General features: G+C 39.0%; 1 protein-coding gene across 1 annotated transcript in view; it reads left to right on the top strand.

Moving 5' to 3' along the window:
- Positions 1-15,656, top strand: part of LOC149462258 (semaphorin-4D-like) — a 151,636-nt gene that overhangs the window by 88,865 nt on the left and 47,115 nt on the right. Inside the window, exons 3-8 of the mRNA XM_089677137.1 lie at positions 5,463-5,735; positions 9,593-9,738; positions 11,158-11,220; positions 11,661-11,759; positions 11,970-12,063; positions 13,551-13,664. Of these exons, the coding sequence (XP_089533263.1) occupies positions 5,642-5,735; positions 9,593-9,738; positions 11,158-11,220; positions 11,661-11,759; positions 11,970-12,063; positions 13,551-13,664 (610 nt within the window). The 5' untranslated portion in view covers positions 5,463-5,641. The remainder of the gene's footprint in view (positions 1-5,462; positions 5,736-9,592; positions 9,739-11,157; positions 11,221-11,660; positions 11,760-11,969; positions 12,064-13,550; positions 13,665-15,656) is intronic.

Here is a 15,656-nt window from a genome sequence, read left to right as displayed (position 1 = left end):
CGCATTACACAGCCCTGGGGTGAGTGTCCATCGTAATGCTCACAATGTGTGACTGCCTTGTATATTTTAGAGCAATACTTAATGTGTTCCTGCATGTTAGCCATCTATCGGGTTAGTTAATATGAACATTTGAGTAAATATGTCTGAAGATCAGCAATAAAGGCTTTCTGTGCGTCTGGAAAAGATCTCTGGCACAGCAGCAATGTCCCAAGATGCACTACACAACGCCTGTTGCCTATCAGGGGTCGTGCGTAGTTTGGGTGTCACATACCTTGGCTCTGTGCCATTTTCTAATTGGATTAATATGGGCATTCTTTTACTGTTTAATTGCTGATAGGCAGGTACAATGTGTGTTTTATTTACAGTTGTGACCAAAATTATTCAACCCCCAATGCTGTAAAGGGGTTTAGGGACTATAGTGTACATTTGGAATTGTATTCAGAATCAAATCCTACAAGGACGTTGTAACTACCCAAATGCAACTAAAATGACATCAATTGTTTATGTAATACAGTAGTAAATGGTTCTTATGTGGTTTCTTCATTGCCACAATTATTCAACCCCTTAAAGACTACCACTCTGAAGAACAGAGGTTCATACAGGTGCTTTCCATCAGGTATTGAAAACACCTGTGGATGTCACCGAGCAGCAATCAAGCATAATAAGCACCAATTAGGCAGCTTTAAAATGACTGTGATACTCAGCTCCTTCTAGACATTTACTGGTGTGGTTACAAACATGGTGAAGGCAAGAGAATGGTCCAGGAAGACAAGAGAAGAGGTGATTTCTCTTCACAGGAAGGGCAATGGCTATAAGAAGATTGCAAAGATGTTAAACATACCAAGAGACACCTTAGGAAGCATCATTCGCAAATTCAAGGCAAAGGGCACTGTTGAAACGCTACCTGGTCGTGGCAGAAAGAAGATGCTGACTTCGACTGCTGTGCGCTACCTGAAGCGTAGAGTGGAGAGAAGTCCCCGTGTGACTGCTGAGGAACTGAGAAAAGATTTGTCAGATGTGGGTACAGAAGTTTCAGCCCAGACAATAAGACGCACACTGCGTAATGAAGGCCTCCGTGCCAGAACTCCCAGGCGTACCCCCTTGCTGTCTCCAAAGAATAAGAAGAGTCGACTGCAGTATGCCAAAAGCCATGTGGACAAACCACAAAAGTTGTGGGATAGTGTTCTGTGGACTGATGAAACAAAATTAGAACTGTTTGGGCCCATGGATCAACGCTATGTTTGGAGGAGGAAGAACAAGGCCTATGATGAAAAGAACACCTTGCCTACTGTGAAGCATGGTGGAGGGTCAATCATGCTTTGGGGCTGTTTTGCTTCTGCAGGTACAGGGAAGCTTCAGCGTGTGCAAGGTACCATGAATTCTCTTCAGTACCAGGAGATATTGGATGGAAACGTGATGCAGTCCGTCACACACCTGAGGCTTGGGAGACGTTGGACCTTTCAACAGGACAATGATCCCAAGCATACCTCCAAGTCCACTAGAGCATGGTTGCAGAGGAAAGGCTGGAACATTTTGGAGTGGCCATCGCAGTCACCAGACTTAAATCCGATTGAGAACCTCTGGTGGGACTTAAAGAAAGCAGTTGCAGTGCGCAAGCCTAAGAATGTGACTGAACTGGAGGCCTTTGCCCATGAAGAATGGGCGAAGATACCCGTAGATCGCTGCAAGACACTTGTGTCAAGCTATGCTTCACGTTTAAAAGCTGTTATAACTGTAAAAGGATGCTGTACTAAGTACTAAGATTGAATGTCACTTGGGGGTTGAATAAAACTGATAATGCTGTGAGCACAGAAAAGACATTTGTGGTTATTTCATTATAACTGTTATGTTATATTTGTCTGACCTACAAGTGCCTCTTTAATGTAAATGTAAGCAAGATGACTGAATGATCAAAAGCAATGTCAAACTGGCCAAAACACTCAATTTCAGTGGGGGTTGAATAATTTTGGTCACAACTGTAGTCGTAGTTAGATTTAGGAGGTTTTCCAGTTTTCTCTTTTTCCTTTTTTTGGGGGGGGGGGCTGATGTCAGTAGTGTCAGATACATGAATACATCAATAGACATTACTCACCAGATAAAAGTACAAAGTGAAAGTAGAAGAGTTCTGCCTGTAGTTTGCTATAGAGCCATTATGTATGCTTCCTTTGAGTACCAGCCTGTAATACCCCTTCATTACAGTGCTGTGATAGTTTGACTGACAGTTTCTTTGTCACTCCACACTATACCCAAAATAATTTTATAGCATTTTTTGAGACCGAGCTTTCTCTTTGTGATATTTTAATCAATGTTTTTTTTTTGGGGGGGGGGGGGGGATTCAATCATTTTTTTTTTTTTTTTTACTATAGAAAACCCCCAAAACAAGAATAAAAAAAAGCTGTTTTTACTTTTTATTAAAAATACAAGAACAGAAACCCTGAAAATGACCCCTTTTTGGAAAGTGGACACCCCAATGTGATCTCAAATTTTTGGAAGTTAAGAGACATGCTGATATTGAGAGGGTTAACCATGGATCTTGGGAATGCTGCACTAGGAACATTAAATGTACAGGTCATTCGAAGGGGGAGGAGGAAGTAGAGGGGTTAATGTACAGGTCACATACAGTGGGAGGATAGAATTGAAGTTAATTTTCACATGTGCAGGATAATGAGGTGAAAGGATCAATAAAGACAGCATGTAGATAATGTTTGTAGGAGAGTAGGGAGAGATGAAAGGGTTTAAAAGACCCCAATCCCTTGTGTCAGTCAAACAGAATTTGCAGCTGCTGATCCATTCATTCTTTCACCATTGACAGGTACTCAATCCCATCGTAGGGGGGAGGGGGGGGAATCAATGCTGAGTGTAAACAATATGTGATTGCAGTGATGACCACTCACAGCGGTCACATGGTACCCAGTTCTTTGGATTGGCTCAGTACAGTGTTTCTGTGTACTGAGACATTTAATGATGACTTGGTACACAGCGATTATTGGGTATAGCAGTTGTGTGACAACTATTTATCCAGTGCCATTTATAAACAGAACCGGTAAGTAAAGAGCTGCTGATCAGCTGTTTAAAGATGTATCCTGGTAGAAAAGGGTTTTTTTTGTTTTTATTTTTTTAAGTGCATCTGTACACAATAACAAAAATTTAATATATTTTAGCTTTGTAATTTTTAGACCTTGTTCATTTGGATGGCAGAGTGGCAGTGAAAACAGATTTTTATGGGGTTTTTTTGCATGGTGGAAAATTTACATTGCCAGTGGATATGTCTGTAATAATACACATTTAAAGCATGTTGCTTTTGTCAGGTGGTAGCGTCATCGATTGTGCCCCATTCAAATAAATGATGCAGCCATTTCTGATTACATATGGTTGTGCGCAATACTGTGCCCCCCGCCCCCCCCCCCAAAAAAAGGCATCCGAGAGATCGCTAATTTTCTATCATCTGTCTGTCAACCAGCTCTGAAATGTGATTACCATATGAATGAGGCCTTGCTTCTCTTTTTCTTTTTTTCTTTTTGTCTTTTTTTTTCTATATTTTCACCAGGTGATCCTGCTACTAACACACTTCCTGTCCTAGGGTGACAATGCTCCTTCACTACTACTGTACTGTGTCTGGGGAGGAACAGAGTTGTCAATCTAGGACAGGACTACAGGACATCTCCACCCCTTCTCTGCTGCATTGCAGGGGCTCTGTAGTCCTCTGAGATAGCTGGAAACCACATATGTTTAGTTCTGTGCCATGTGTGTTAAAGGTTTAGTATGTTGTTATTTATAGTTGACTTGTACATGGCATTACAGGCTTGTAGAATTTGCAGCATGGTATTACTGAACTAATAATAATCAGCAAAAACGTTTTTCCTACTAATGTGTAAATAAAAATGTAATGATTGAATTTCATATTATGGAGGAGATTTACTAAAACTGGAGAATGCAAAATCTGGTGCAGCTGTGCATGATGGCCAAACCGCTTTAAAGGGCTCTTTCACACAGGAGGATCCCAATCGGGTTCACCTGTCCATTTTTCAGGTGGACCTGATCTAACCATCCATTATTCTGTATGGAGAGGCCGATGTAAATGGACATGTCTGTTTACACCTGCCTGCATCCAATCCGCTAAAAAAGCCGGACTGGTTTGGATGACAGCCGGATGTAAACAGTCAGGCAGTCTGTTTACATCCACCCCATAGAGAACAGCGGGCTGTGCAGAGCGGACACAGATCTCTCTCCCATCTGCTCAGTGGGGATCAGCATACAGTTTCTCCGCTGAGCAGGCGGCAGATTATTGTCAAGCTTTGACAATAAAACCTGAGTTATACAAGGTACTGCAGTATACAGTGCCTTGAAAAAGTATTCATACCCCTTAAAAGTTTCCAAATTTTGTCATGTTACAACCAAAAACATAAATGTATTTTATTGAAATTTGTGGTGGTGGGGGGGTTGAATACAAATGCACACCACACTTTTCACAGATTTATTTGTAAAAAATGTTGAAAACCATTTATCATTTTCCCTCCACTTCACAATTATGTGCCACTTTGTGCTGGTCTATCACATAAAATCCCAATAAAATACATTTATGTTTTTGGTTTTAACATGACAAAATGTGGAAAATTTCAAGGGGTATGAATACTTTCAAGGAACTGTAGTACCCTGAAAAAAAGATTTGCTGTCTCCCTGATTATTACAGTCATTAGTGCTAATTGTGGTGCACACAGTTTTTGTTCTAAAGAATGAAGATCTAAAAACATTCGGTTAAGTAAAAAAAAATGTGAAAATGAGTGAGCTAATATTTATTCCTGTATTTATTACATTTGGTTAATGATTGTTACATAGTTGAGCTGACACAGAGCCGCCAGTACTTTGATCATGTATAATCTAGTCCAGCCATCTAAACCTTTTCATTGCATCCTTTTCAAGAAAATCTGCTGTATGTAGAGTTTCTAGTTATTTATAGCTTATTAAATGACTACATTTCCTAATGCCTCGTACACACGATGAGAATATTGGACGAATGATCTTTTTTTTTTTTTTGCAAGACCTGTACCGATTAAAGGAAAATTATATCTTTTATCTCTATTATGATCTGGTATCGTATGTGAAAAAATGTGTTTTTCCCTTCGGATGATTTCAAATGAACGTCTGTCAATAGCTGTATACAAATGATCGGCCAATCGCTCCAAAAGCGGTATTTTTCGTATGATTTTCTGATTATGTGTATGGGGCTTAAGGCAGTCGTGAGCAAAAGGTCACCCCATAGTTATTGAACTCAAAAACACTTTTTTTCAGCCCTGAAATGATTAGATATCACTTAAATGTAGCTGTTTTTATGCTTTCTATTTACTGTAGTGACAGATAACTGTTGCAGATAGCTGTAGATTGTAAAGCTTTTTCCTCTTTGTAGTGCAGTATCAGTGTATGTAGGAAGTGTGTCTAACCAGAACTTCCTATTTTTTTTCCAGATGATTCATAAAGACAGAAAACTCTTGCTCAGAGTCACATTTTGTGGAGCTGACCTGACGATGTTATCTGGTCTGAAGTAACGGTCCATACATGCTTCTCATCAGTTTGCTCCCGCCTTGGCACAGCTGTTAGATCACATCCTTTGGCATCTGAATCGTTGGATCTGCTTCCACCTAGCATGGCATTTGTACACCGTCTGTATACGCTCCTGTGTTTTGTCCTGCCAGCTGCGACATTATTTCCAGAGCCCAGGATCACGTGGCAACAAACAGGTAGAAAATGATTTATATCAGAATTCAATTATAGCCTTTTTTTCTACTTTCAAGCTGTTCTCATCTCACATTTCCCATATTGGTTTTACCATCATTGCTATATTCCTGATCTTACAATTTATTTTACTTCATAAATATAATTTTGTTTTGACCAGTTTGACTTCCTTGTATATACTGTTTAATGCTCAGTTCACACTACTGCGATGCGATTTTTGCAGAGATTATGTAGTGCAACTTGGCTGTGTTTTTGCATATTTTATGGGGCTGAGTTGCACAGTAAATCACACCAAAGTAGCACTGGAGCCTTTTCCAAAATCCGTGTTGAGTCGCATTGATTTGAACGAGCAACAATAAATATAATGTGATTTCTCTTGTAATGTAGTTCTGTGCGACTCAAGTTGCAACTGAAGTAGCACTAGCATGAGCCAGCACTTTTTTCAACTTTTTTATTGTGAATACTATACTTAATGTGGTTAATTCTGCAAAGCTTACACACCTACCTTCTTATATCAGTTTGAAGAATATTGTAAAAATCAGGTTCTGTCAAGTGCCATGGCACCTTTTTTGAGTGGCTTTTTTTTTAAATAATATGTATGTACAATAGGCATGTTTGAATTTGACTACTATTTTCACAGTTGGCATTATTTAGTTAACCCGGCTTATAAGTTATCTACTAAAACAGCCATGTGAAAGGTGGTCAGACATAGTTCCCTTTTTAGCAAAGTTTCTGTGTTGTGTAAGACATTTTAGTGGAAGAATTTTCTCTTTTTGTAAAAACTCCTTGTCACCCAAGTGTTACCAAAGTGTTTCCTTTACACCTACTGAAGAAACCCCATATGGTCTGATTTACATCTGATGAGACTGATTTCAGTTCAAAACAGTCATAGCTCAAAGTAACAGTTGGGGGATCCAGCGATGTTCTGTTCTGATTCAGCAAAGTGAAGTTTGTGCATATCGAAAAAAATTGCATGTAGTGTTATCTGATGAATAGTTAGACCATTACATGTGCATCTTTTAGTTGCCAGATCCAGAAATATGGCACCCATACATGCCACAGTGCTGTGGCAATACACCGATTTGGGAACTGCATAGCTGGACTTCAATTCAAATTACTTCTATTACCTGATATCTTACTACTACTGTCTAAGGGCTTGTTCACACTTTCTTTGATCTCTGAAGAGTGATTGCTCTTTACAGAAAAAGTGACAGGTGGTAAGGAGGAGTTTTGTCGCCTCCTCAAGGCCTGCTTTAACCCCTTGAACCTCACACTAGCATGCCACATTTCTGCTCTAGCATGTGTGCATCCCCAGTCACTGCCTCTGCAGCTAAAGGGGGAGCAGTTGGGGGGGATAGTAAAAATGTCTCTCAACTGCTAGTGGAAATGAGCCCGCAAGGTGTATACCACTGATTTGTTGTTTTTTATACCTTTTTCCAGTTCATTTTTAGGATTTAATTAATACTTAAAAAATTAAACGCAAAAAGCATGTATGACTGTATAAAAATGTCTCTGTCATTCTAGATTTTAATGTTTTTTCCATTAGAGAAGTTCTTGACTTCTTATACACTTACAACAAAGAAATAATGAAATATGGGTTGCTAAAAAAACATTGCAAATGTTAGCTCCTTGTTGTAGGGAAAGAATGACTACAGACAAACCTGTTAGCGAAGTACTAATTCATCCAAGGAAGTGGTGTAGCCGTGTTCAAGTCAGAAATTCCACTCAAGCATATCGCTTGAAAAGGGCCCTAACAGACAAAAATGAATTTGAGTAAGGAAGGGCTTTAACTAAAGCTGGCCATAGATGGGTCAAACCTCAGCCGGCTCAGCAGGGACCTATGTGATCCATCTATGGGCAGGCTGATTGTACTGAAGTTGATCCATCTATCCACTTCAGTACAACCAGCCTTTTTTTTTTTTGTTTTTTTGTGAAGTTCGTGCATATCGAAAAAAAATGCATGTAGTGTTATCTGATGAATAGTTAGACCATTATATGTGCATCTTTTAGTTGCCAGATCCAGAAATTTGGCACCCATTTTCATGCGATTACTGCCGGTGGCTATAGCTGCCAGTAGTGTATCATTGTGAGACATCTCACTGGTAGCATACATACTGGGGGAATCAAGCAGTCGATTTTCATCAAGCAATTTCTTGCAATCTATGGCTTGCCTTGACAATATTTCTTTTGCTGTGTGTGCCTTCTGTCCCATTGACAACAACTCCCACCTTTTCTTGTCGTCGTAACACAAGAAAAAGAAGGTAGGAAACTCTTGGATGGAGTAAGGGGGCACAGACAGAAATAGTAACCAGATGTCTGATCTCCAACTTTACTGAAATCAAAAGAATATCCCTACATATTTTGGGATGGTGTAATTTTCTCTGTCGGCTATTGTGAGCAGGTGGTGGCGACAAGGCCACCCACAGCTAGAATTTTGGCTGGTTCATCAGGAATCTGCCACAATTCAAGCCATGCAGCATCAGCCTTAGCCCATCACGGTATGTTTATAAATGTCCATGTGTTTATGGGGTTAAAACAAGCTCATGGCTGCTGGCTTTACTGTAAAATTGATCCAGGCGGCTGTAGAGCCAGTACAGTGAAGAGCTACCCTATTCCTTAATCTCTGCTGCGTTTAATGAACTGGGTATCTCTTGAGTATTTACAGGTTGAGAGTTTTCAAAATCCCAGCTAAAATGCCCGGTAAACAGTCTTGTGCTTGATCAGTTTAAGTGAGTTAAGAGAATCTGTCACCTGTCAATTCTATGACATAGGGGGCTTGTTATCCCCCTTATGATAGCAAAAGTTAAATTAAAAAATAGTGTTAAAATATTTAAAATTATAATAAAATAAATGTAAAAAAGTAAAAAAATGTACATAATAAATTAAATAAAAATGTAAATATCTTTAAGAGCAACCTGTAATCCCATGCACACACTCAAATGCAAACGTACAAGTAGGGCGTGCACTTACATGTAAACAGTGATTGTACCACACAAGTTAGGTATCACTGTGAATGGTGGAGCGAGAGCGATAATTCTGTGGTCATCAGTCACTGTTTACTCTAAACTGACAACCTGTAAAGTCTTTTGAAATTTAGCATTTTGGATACTGTAGTCTTCACCATTTCCCGGTCATGCACAGTTTTAAGCCTTGATATGTGTGGTATCTATTTACTGGATGCAACCCCATCTTTTATATGTCACAAAAAAATGGGTAATGTGTTTGTGTGCACTAAAATTCATTTTAGTGTATCTTTTCCTGAAAATATAAACATAGAAAACTTAATTTCTTGCAAAAATCTGCAATTTTGTGTGTGAAAAATGAAATGTTGCCCTGGTAGGAAAGTGCTTAATGCATTGCAGACTATTATGTGTCAAGTACAATAGTCTGTAGCATCTATTAGGATTTCTGTTTACTAAACTTAGATCAATAAGAAATCCAATTCCTCTAATCCCTTGATTCTTTGTTGCATATACCTCCCTACATGCTACTATGAGGCATGTTTGTGTTTGAAGAAAATTACTGGATTATAAATATACCAAAGTCATTTTCATATTTTTCCTGTATGCTTGCAAAATCTAGATGAATGTATGATATGGTATGGTATGGTTAGGATCAGGGGCGGACTGACTATTCGGGCACTTGGGCACTGCCCGAGGGCCTGGGGTCAGTAGGGGGCTCCATGAGATGCCCCTGGTACCTTTCATAGGCTTTTTTGGGTGTGGTTTGAGTGTGGGAGAGGACACAGGGGCCCCATGATCCCCTATTGCCCGGGGGGCCCCATGAGTTGTCAGTCCGCCCCTGGTTAGGATACAGAAGATATGTAGAGCACCAGCTTACTTTTTTATTTTTCTTTTTGCAGAAATTAGTTTAACTCATTTCAAGGAACAAGAAGTTTATAATTATTCAACATTATTACTAAGTGAAGACAAGAATGTTTTATATATTGGAGCACGGGAAGTCATTTTTGCAGTAAATTCACTGAATATTTCAGAGAAGAAACATGAGGTGGGTAATTATTTTGCACCGACAGATACTTCAGTTCAAGTTCTCTTACGGAGTACATTTCTGGTGGGTTTTGTTTGTGTAGTAGAATGTATTGATGGTATTTGTAATAAAAAAAGTCTCCCTCTGAATGCTAATCCCTGTATAGAAAAAAAGTATGCTTTCATTTAATGTGTTAACTTTGCTGAAAGGAAACATACACGTACTGTTGCTGGTTTTACAAAACACTATCAAAAAGGATAACCAGATAATGAAACATTTTACATCAATAATTTAGCCATGTTCTGAGCACATCTGTATAATTTATGGGTTATTGTACAGTACACCGCTCCATTCCCTTGGCATACATGCAAATGAATGGCCTTGTCAGAAGGTACCTGTACCATGTAGTGTAGTAGAGCTTGCTGGGATCGTGCTTTGGAGGGGGTTACAGAAAGGTATATAAACATAGATTAGGATATTGGATTAAACAAGATCTTTATTAATGTCAAATTCTGGACTAGCAATAAACTATAATAATAACCTTGGATTAAAATATTTTTAAACAGCATATCACTATCAGCGTTCACTGGATGTAATTGTTATAAATAACACTTTATATTAACACTCCATTGGTTAAATGCTCCCAGCAGATCACATGACCTGTTGGTGCGACCTAAGGAGAGCTGAGAAACTGTCCCATAAAATGAGATTTGGACACTTAAAGGCAAAATTCACCCTTTGCAAAACAAGTAATAAATCTACCCATATCTGCAGGAAAAAAAACCTGTGCATTTATTATTATTATTATTATTATTATTATTATTATTAATATTATTATAATTATCGTCATTATATATTATTTTTTTTGGCATAGACGCCTGCAGTTGCATTGTATCCACTATCGGTGGATCACAGGTGCATTGCAAGGATTCATGCAGACTTTCTGGAGCTGCTTGTCCTCTGATCACCACACTGCCACAGTGCAAGATGGGACTTGTAGTTCATTCAGAGAACTCTGTGAATGAATGATGTGGCTGTGCAGGACCAGCCATATACAACTATGCAAAATTAAAAAAGGGACAGGATCCCCGGGGAGAAGAACTTTGCAACCTACCAGAAGAGGATGGGGGAGGGGGCAGGTTGGCACCATTTTACACCCTAAATATATCCATATTTATGTAATTTGGTAAAAGAGCAGGAGTTAGCCTATAACAAACACCTAGCCCATGACTTCATAGTCCATATTTATAGAACATGCTACATTGTAAGAAAGCAGACGTTAGCTTTTAACACCTAATCAGTGACTGCAGCAGGTTAAAGGATTTTTGACATCTATAATATTGGGTTTAAATGTATATATTCATAGGCTTGATATGGTTCTTGCAGCTTCCACTAGTTTGCAAAAGTTAATTATAAATAATATTAACCTTTTGATTCCAGGCTTACTGGAAAGCCTCAGAAGAGAAGAGCAAAGAGTGCGTACGGAAAGGCAAATCCAGACAGGTACTTAAGCGTTTGACTTTGATGCATAATTAGCTATGAGTGTTTGTAGTATTTACAATTTCCATGACCCTCTTAAGATGTTATTTTCTAGGGTTACTAGAATGAACATGTGTACAGCCTTTGCTTCTAGGGTTTGTCTCTATATTTAACATTCAGTGGTCAGGTATTTTTCATTTTTGTTTTTGCATGCAAGTCAGGAAAGTTGGAGCCAAGTCAGAAACCTTAAATGTGAACTCTGGAAATTAGGCAGAATGTATCCTTTTATTTGAAATTGTATGTCTATAAATACGTTCTTTGTATTCGTGTTTCATATATTTTATTTGTATACCCCAGTGTAGGCTCCCAAGCAGTTGTTTCTTGTAATGCCAATTTCTGTGCATATTGGCTTAAACTTTTCACTTATTGCATTAATAACATGTTACATGTTTCTTTTATTACAGACAGAATGTCTGAACTACATTAGAGTGCTGCAGCCACTCAATGAAAACACTCTATATGTGTGTGGAACCAATGCATTTCATCCCTCCTGTGATTTTCTGGTAAGTTCTGCTATGATGCTTTTTTAATATGACTTCCAGTTTCCCTGTTAGTGAGTATGATGTGCAAACTGGGTTAGGGAAGAAGAGACCCTGCTAGTTTTATTCTAAGTATTTTGTAATGAATCACAATGCCCAGTATTGCTATCAAACTATAGAGAGTTAAGTTGTTAACTTACAGGTATGTCACAGCAGGAATCTTTGTTTTTGCAGGAACTTAGTAGTTTTCGGCTGTTAGGCAAAAATGAAGACGGTAAAGGACGCTGTCCTTTTGATCCTGCACAGAGTTACACTTCAGTGATGGTTGGTAAGTCATTTATTATCAGAACAAAACAGCAGAATAAGTAAAGCTGAGAAAGGTAATGTGTGCCAGAGGTTGCAGTGTCAAATTCTAAAGGAGAGGTTATCAGACAAAACATTATCTAAAGTACACTAATCAACTGTTATGACATCAGAATGCTTACCAGAGCTGTATTTCAATTAAGTGGCCTGCAGGTTATATTTACTGCATCATAACTCACCACTGAATTTAGCAGCCGTAGTTCATTCATCATTCATTTTCAGAAGAGTAGTCTATGTGTAGTGAAATGTAAATGAGTTATTAATTCACCTCTACAGGAAGTAAACTTAGATCAGAGGTTTATTTGTAGCATGGTATTCAGAAAGGGCAGCCTGAGATTAAGTGCATACGTTAGTGCAAGAAAAAAGTTAGACCATCCTGACGCAGGACGTAGGAGATTGTAGCGGCATCTTATTGAGTGCATAAGATGAATATTTAATTCTTTCAATAATTCTGAAATGTGTTTTCATTTTTACCAACCACCAGATTACACTTCTTAAAAAAAAAAAAAACCTGTTTATCCATGTACCTGCCTTTCATTGGCTGGAGTAGCAATTCTCTTGTGTGTATACATTATTTTTTTCTGGAATTTTTTTGGTAAGCTGTGACCAGTGTTGTATCGATCGTTTCCTGGGTTATCCTGTTTTAGCGTAAGAGTGAGATATACAGACTTTCTGGTGACCTGTACATGTTATTGTTTAAGGGCCAGTTCACACAATGCTCACATCTAAATCGCACATGAACACACTGTGTGTTCTATGCAATTCACATGTGGTTCTGCGCAGTGCAATTTCAGCCCATTCATTTAAAATGGGCTAAAACTGCACCGCACTGCACCAGAAGTAGCGCTTGTACTACTTTTTAAAATGCACTGCAACCAGATCACATGGTACAAAAGTTTTTACCTACATTTGGGGTGTCGTTAACTTTTTATTGACATCTGTTGCAGATGGCAAATGTAGAGCATTTTGCATGCGGTTGGAATTCAGATGTGGGCATGATGTGAACCAGCCCTTAGTTAAATAAAGCCTAAGGCTACATTAACACTAGCAATTAGGGCTGGTACGAATTGTGGCACGAATCTGAGATTACTGCCTTGGCTCTCAGTGGTCATCTGCGGCCACTGGCAGCATGCACTATATTGACATGTCACTGGCGGCCTCAGCTATTTACGACTCTCTGCATAACCAGCGATTACCTGTGGTGATCACTGCTGGACAGATTATGTGTGCATCCAGCAGCGATCACCACAGGTAATGGCTGGCTGAGCTGTCATTATAGCAAACAAGGCTGGGGGCCGCACCTAGCCACTGTGAACCACAGCAGGAATCTCTGATTCCTACCGTTACAGTTCACACCGGTCCTAATCGCCAGTGTGAGTGTAGTCTAAATAAGTCTGTAGTGCTCATATGTTTTTAAAGATACATATGTCTTTTTTTTTTTTTTTCCAAAAGATGGGGAATTATATTCTGGCACCTCTTTTACCTTTCTGGGCAGTGAACCAATCATATGCAGACACTCCCAACAAGGTCTACTTAGAACAGAGTATGCTGTACCTTGGCTTAATGGTAAGTTACTGAGATGCTCTGTTACTGTTTAAGTTATTTGTTAAAATCTTGCTAATTTCAAGTGATTAGCTCACATACTTTAGGTATTTTTAATAATGGCATACCTTTACTGCTGTCACATCACTAGTTATGCAGTTTTTTCAGAGAACAGCACTTCCAGAACTGGTGACCACCTCTGTCCCCTGCAGTACTCAGTGGTTTGGTCTGTTGACCTCCACATCACTACTGTATCCTTTAGTGAGTGGAAGTCAGTGGCAGGAACCACTGAGCGCTGCTGCTGTTCTGATAATTCTTTTAGTTACCTATAGTGCTCTGGGGATTTAATCAACAGACAGCATGGATTTATGAAAGACAGAAGTTGTTAAACAAATTTGATTTCTTTTTATGAGGAGGTGAGCAAAACCTTGAACAGAGGGGTGGTGGTGGACATGGTAGATTGTAGGCTCGAAAGAGCAGGGCCCTCGAACCCCTTGTGTATTGTTTTGTTACTGTATTGTCTCATGTACTGTCCCCCACTATAATGTACAGCGCTGAGCAAACCTTTTGGCGCTATATAAATGCTGTATAAACGTTTGACAGAGTTCCCCACACACAGCTAATGTGCAAGGTAAAGTCTACAGGCTTGGAAAAATCTGTATGTAAATGGATAGAAAACTGGCTTAAAGATCGTATTCAGAGAGTAGTGGTTAATGATTCATACTCTGAATGGTCTAGGGTTGTCAGTGGTGTACCCCAAGATTCAGTGTCGGGACCCTTACTTTTTAATATATTTATAAACAATATAGAGTCTGGGATTATAAATACCATTTCAGTATTTGCAGATGACACCGAGCTGTGCAGTGGAATAACATCCTTACAGGATGTCTCCAACTTACAAGCTGACCTCAATGCACTGTTTAATTGGGCAACTGTGTGGCAAATGAGGTTAATGTTGATAAATGTGAGGTTATGCACTTGGGGGCAAAGAATATGCATGCATCATACATACTGGGGGGGGGTACAACTGGGGGAATCATTGGTGGAGAAGGATCTGGGAGTTCTGGTAGATCACAAGCTTAATAATGGCATGCAATGCAAAACTGTGGTTTCTAAAAGAAGTATAGACTCCAGAGAGAGATATCATATTACCCCTGTACAAATCATTAGTAACACCTCATCTGGAATATGCAGTTCAGTTTTGGGCACCAATTCACAAAAAGAACATTGGGGAACTGGAGAAAGTACAGAGAAGGGCAACCAAACTGATAAGAGGCATGGAGGAGCTCAGCTCTGAGGAAATATTAGAAGAGATTAAGGGGGGATATGATCAACATGTATAAATACATCAGTGGTTCATACAGTGAACTCGGTGTAGAGTTATTCACCCTGAGGTCATCACAGAGGACAAGAGGGCACTCTTTATGTCTGAAGGAAAAGAAATGTAATCTCCAAAAACGGAAAGGTTTCTTCACAGTGAGAGCTGTGAAAATGTGGAATAGACTCCCTCAATTATTATTTTATTATTATTTTATTTCAGGTACTTATATAGATATATATAGACTCCCTCAAGAGTTTATTCTGGCCAGCTCAGTGCATTGCTTTAAAAAAGGCCTGGATTATTTCTTGGATACACAGAATATACTGGTTACTAACATTTATAGGTAAAGTTGATCCAGGGGATCGGGAAGGAATTTTTTTCCCTGCAGGAGCAAATTGCATCATGCTTTGCTGGGTTTTTTTTGCCTTCCTCTGGATGAACTGTGGGTATAGTATTTTAACTTTTTTTTTTTTATGGTTAAACTAGATGGACTTTTTGTCTTTTTTCAGCCAGACTAACTATGTAACTATGATTCTTTGTCACATAAATGTTTGTTTGCAGTAAACATTAAATGCATGCCATAGGTCTCTAAGTAGTTACAACGGGATATCTTCGTTTAGAGACTCAACATTGTCTTGTATTCTTGAGTTTGTGTGAGTAATTTTTACAATGTGGCAGTTGACAGCTGACCTGAC

The sequence above is a fragment of the Staurois parvus genome, unplaced genomic scaffold, assembly GCF_062004578.1.
Source record: "Staurois parvus isolate SC_StPar_1 unplaced genomic scaffold, SC_StPar_1.0 ptg000178l, whole genome shotgun sequence".
In the NCBI taxonomy this organism is placed as follows: domain Eukaryota; kingdom Metazoa; phylum Chordata; class Amphibia; order Anura; family Ranidae; genus Staurois; species Staurois parvus.
This window is presented reverse-complemented; position numbering and strand designations above follow the sequence as displayed.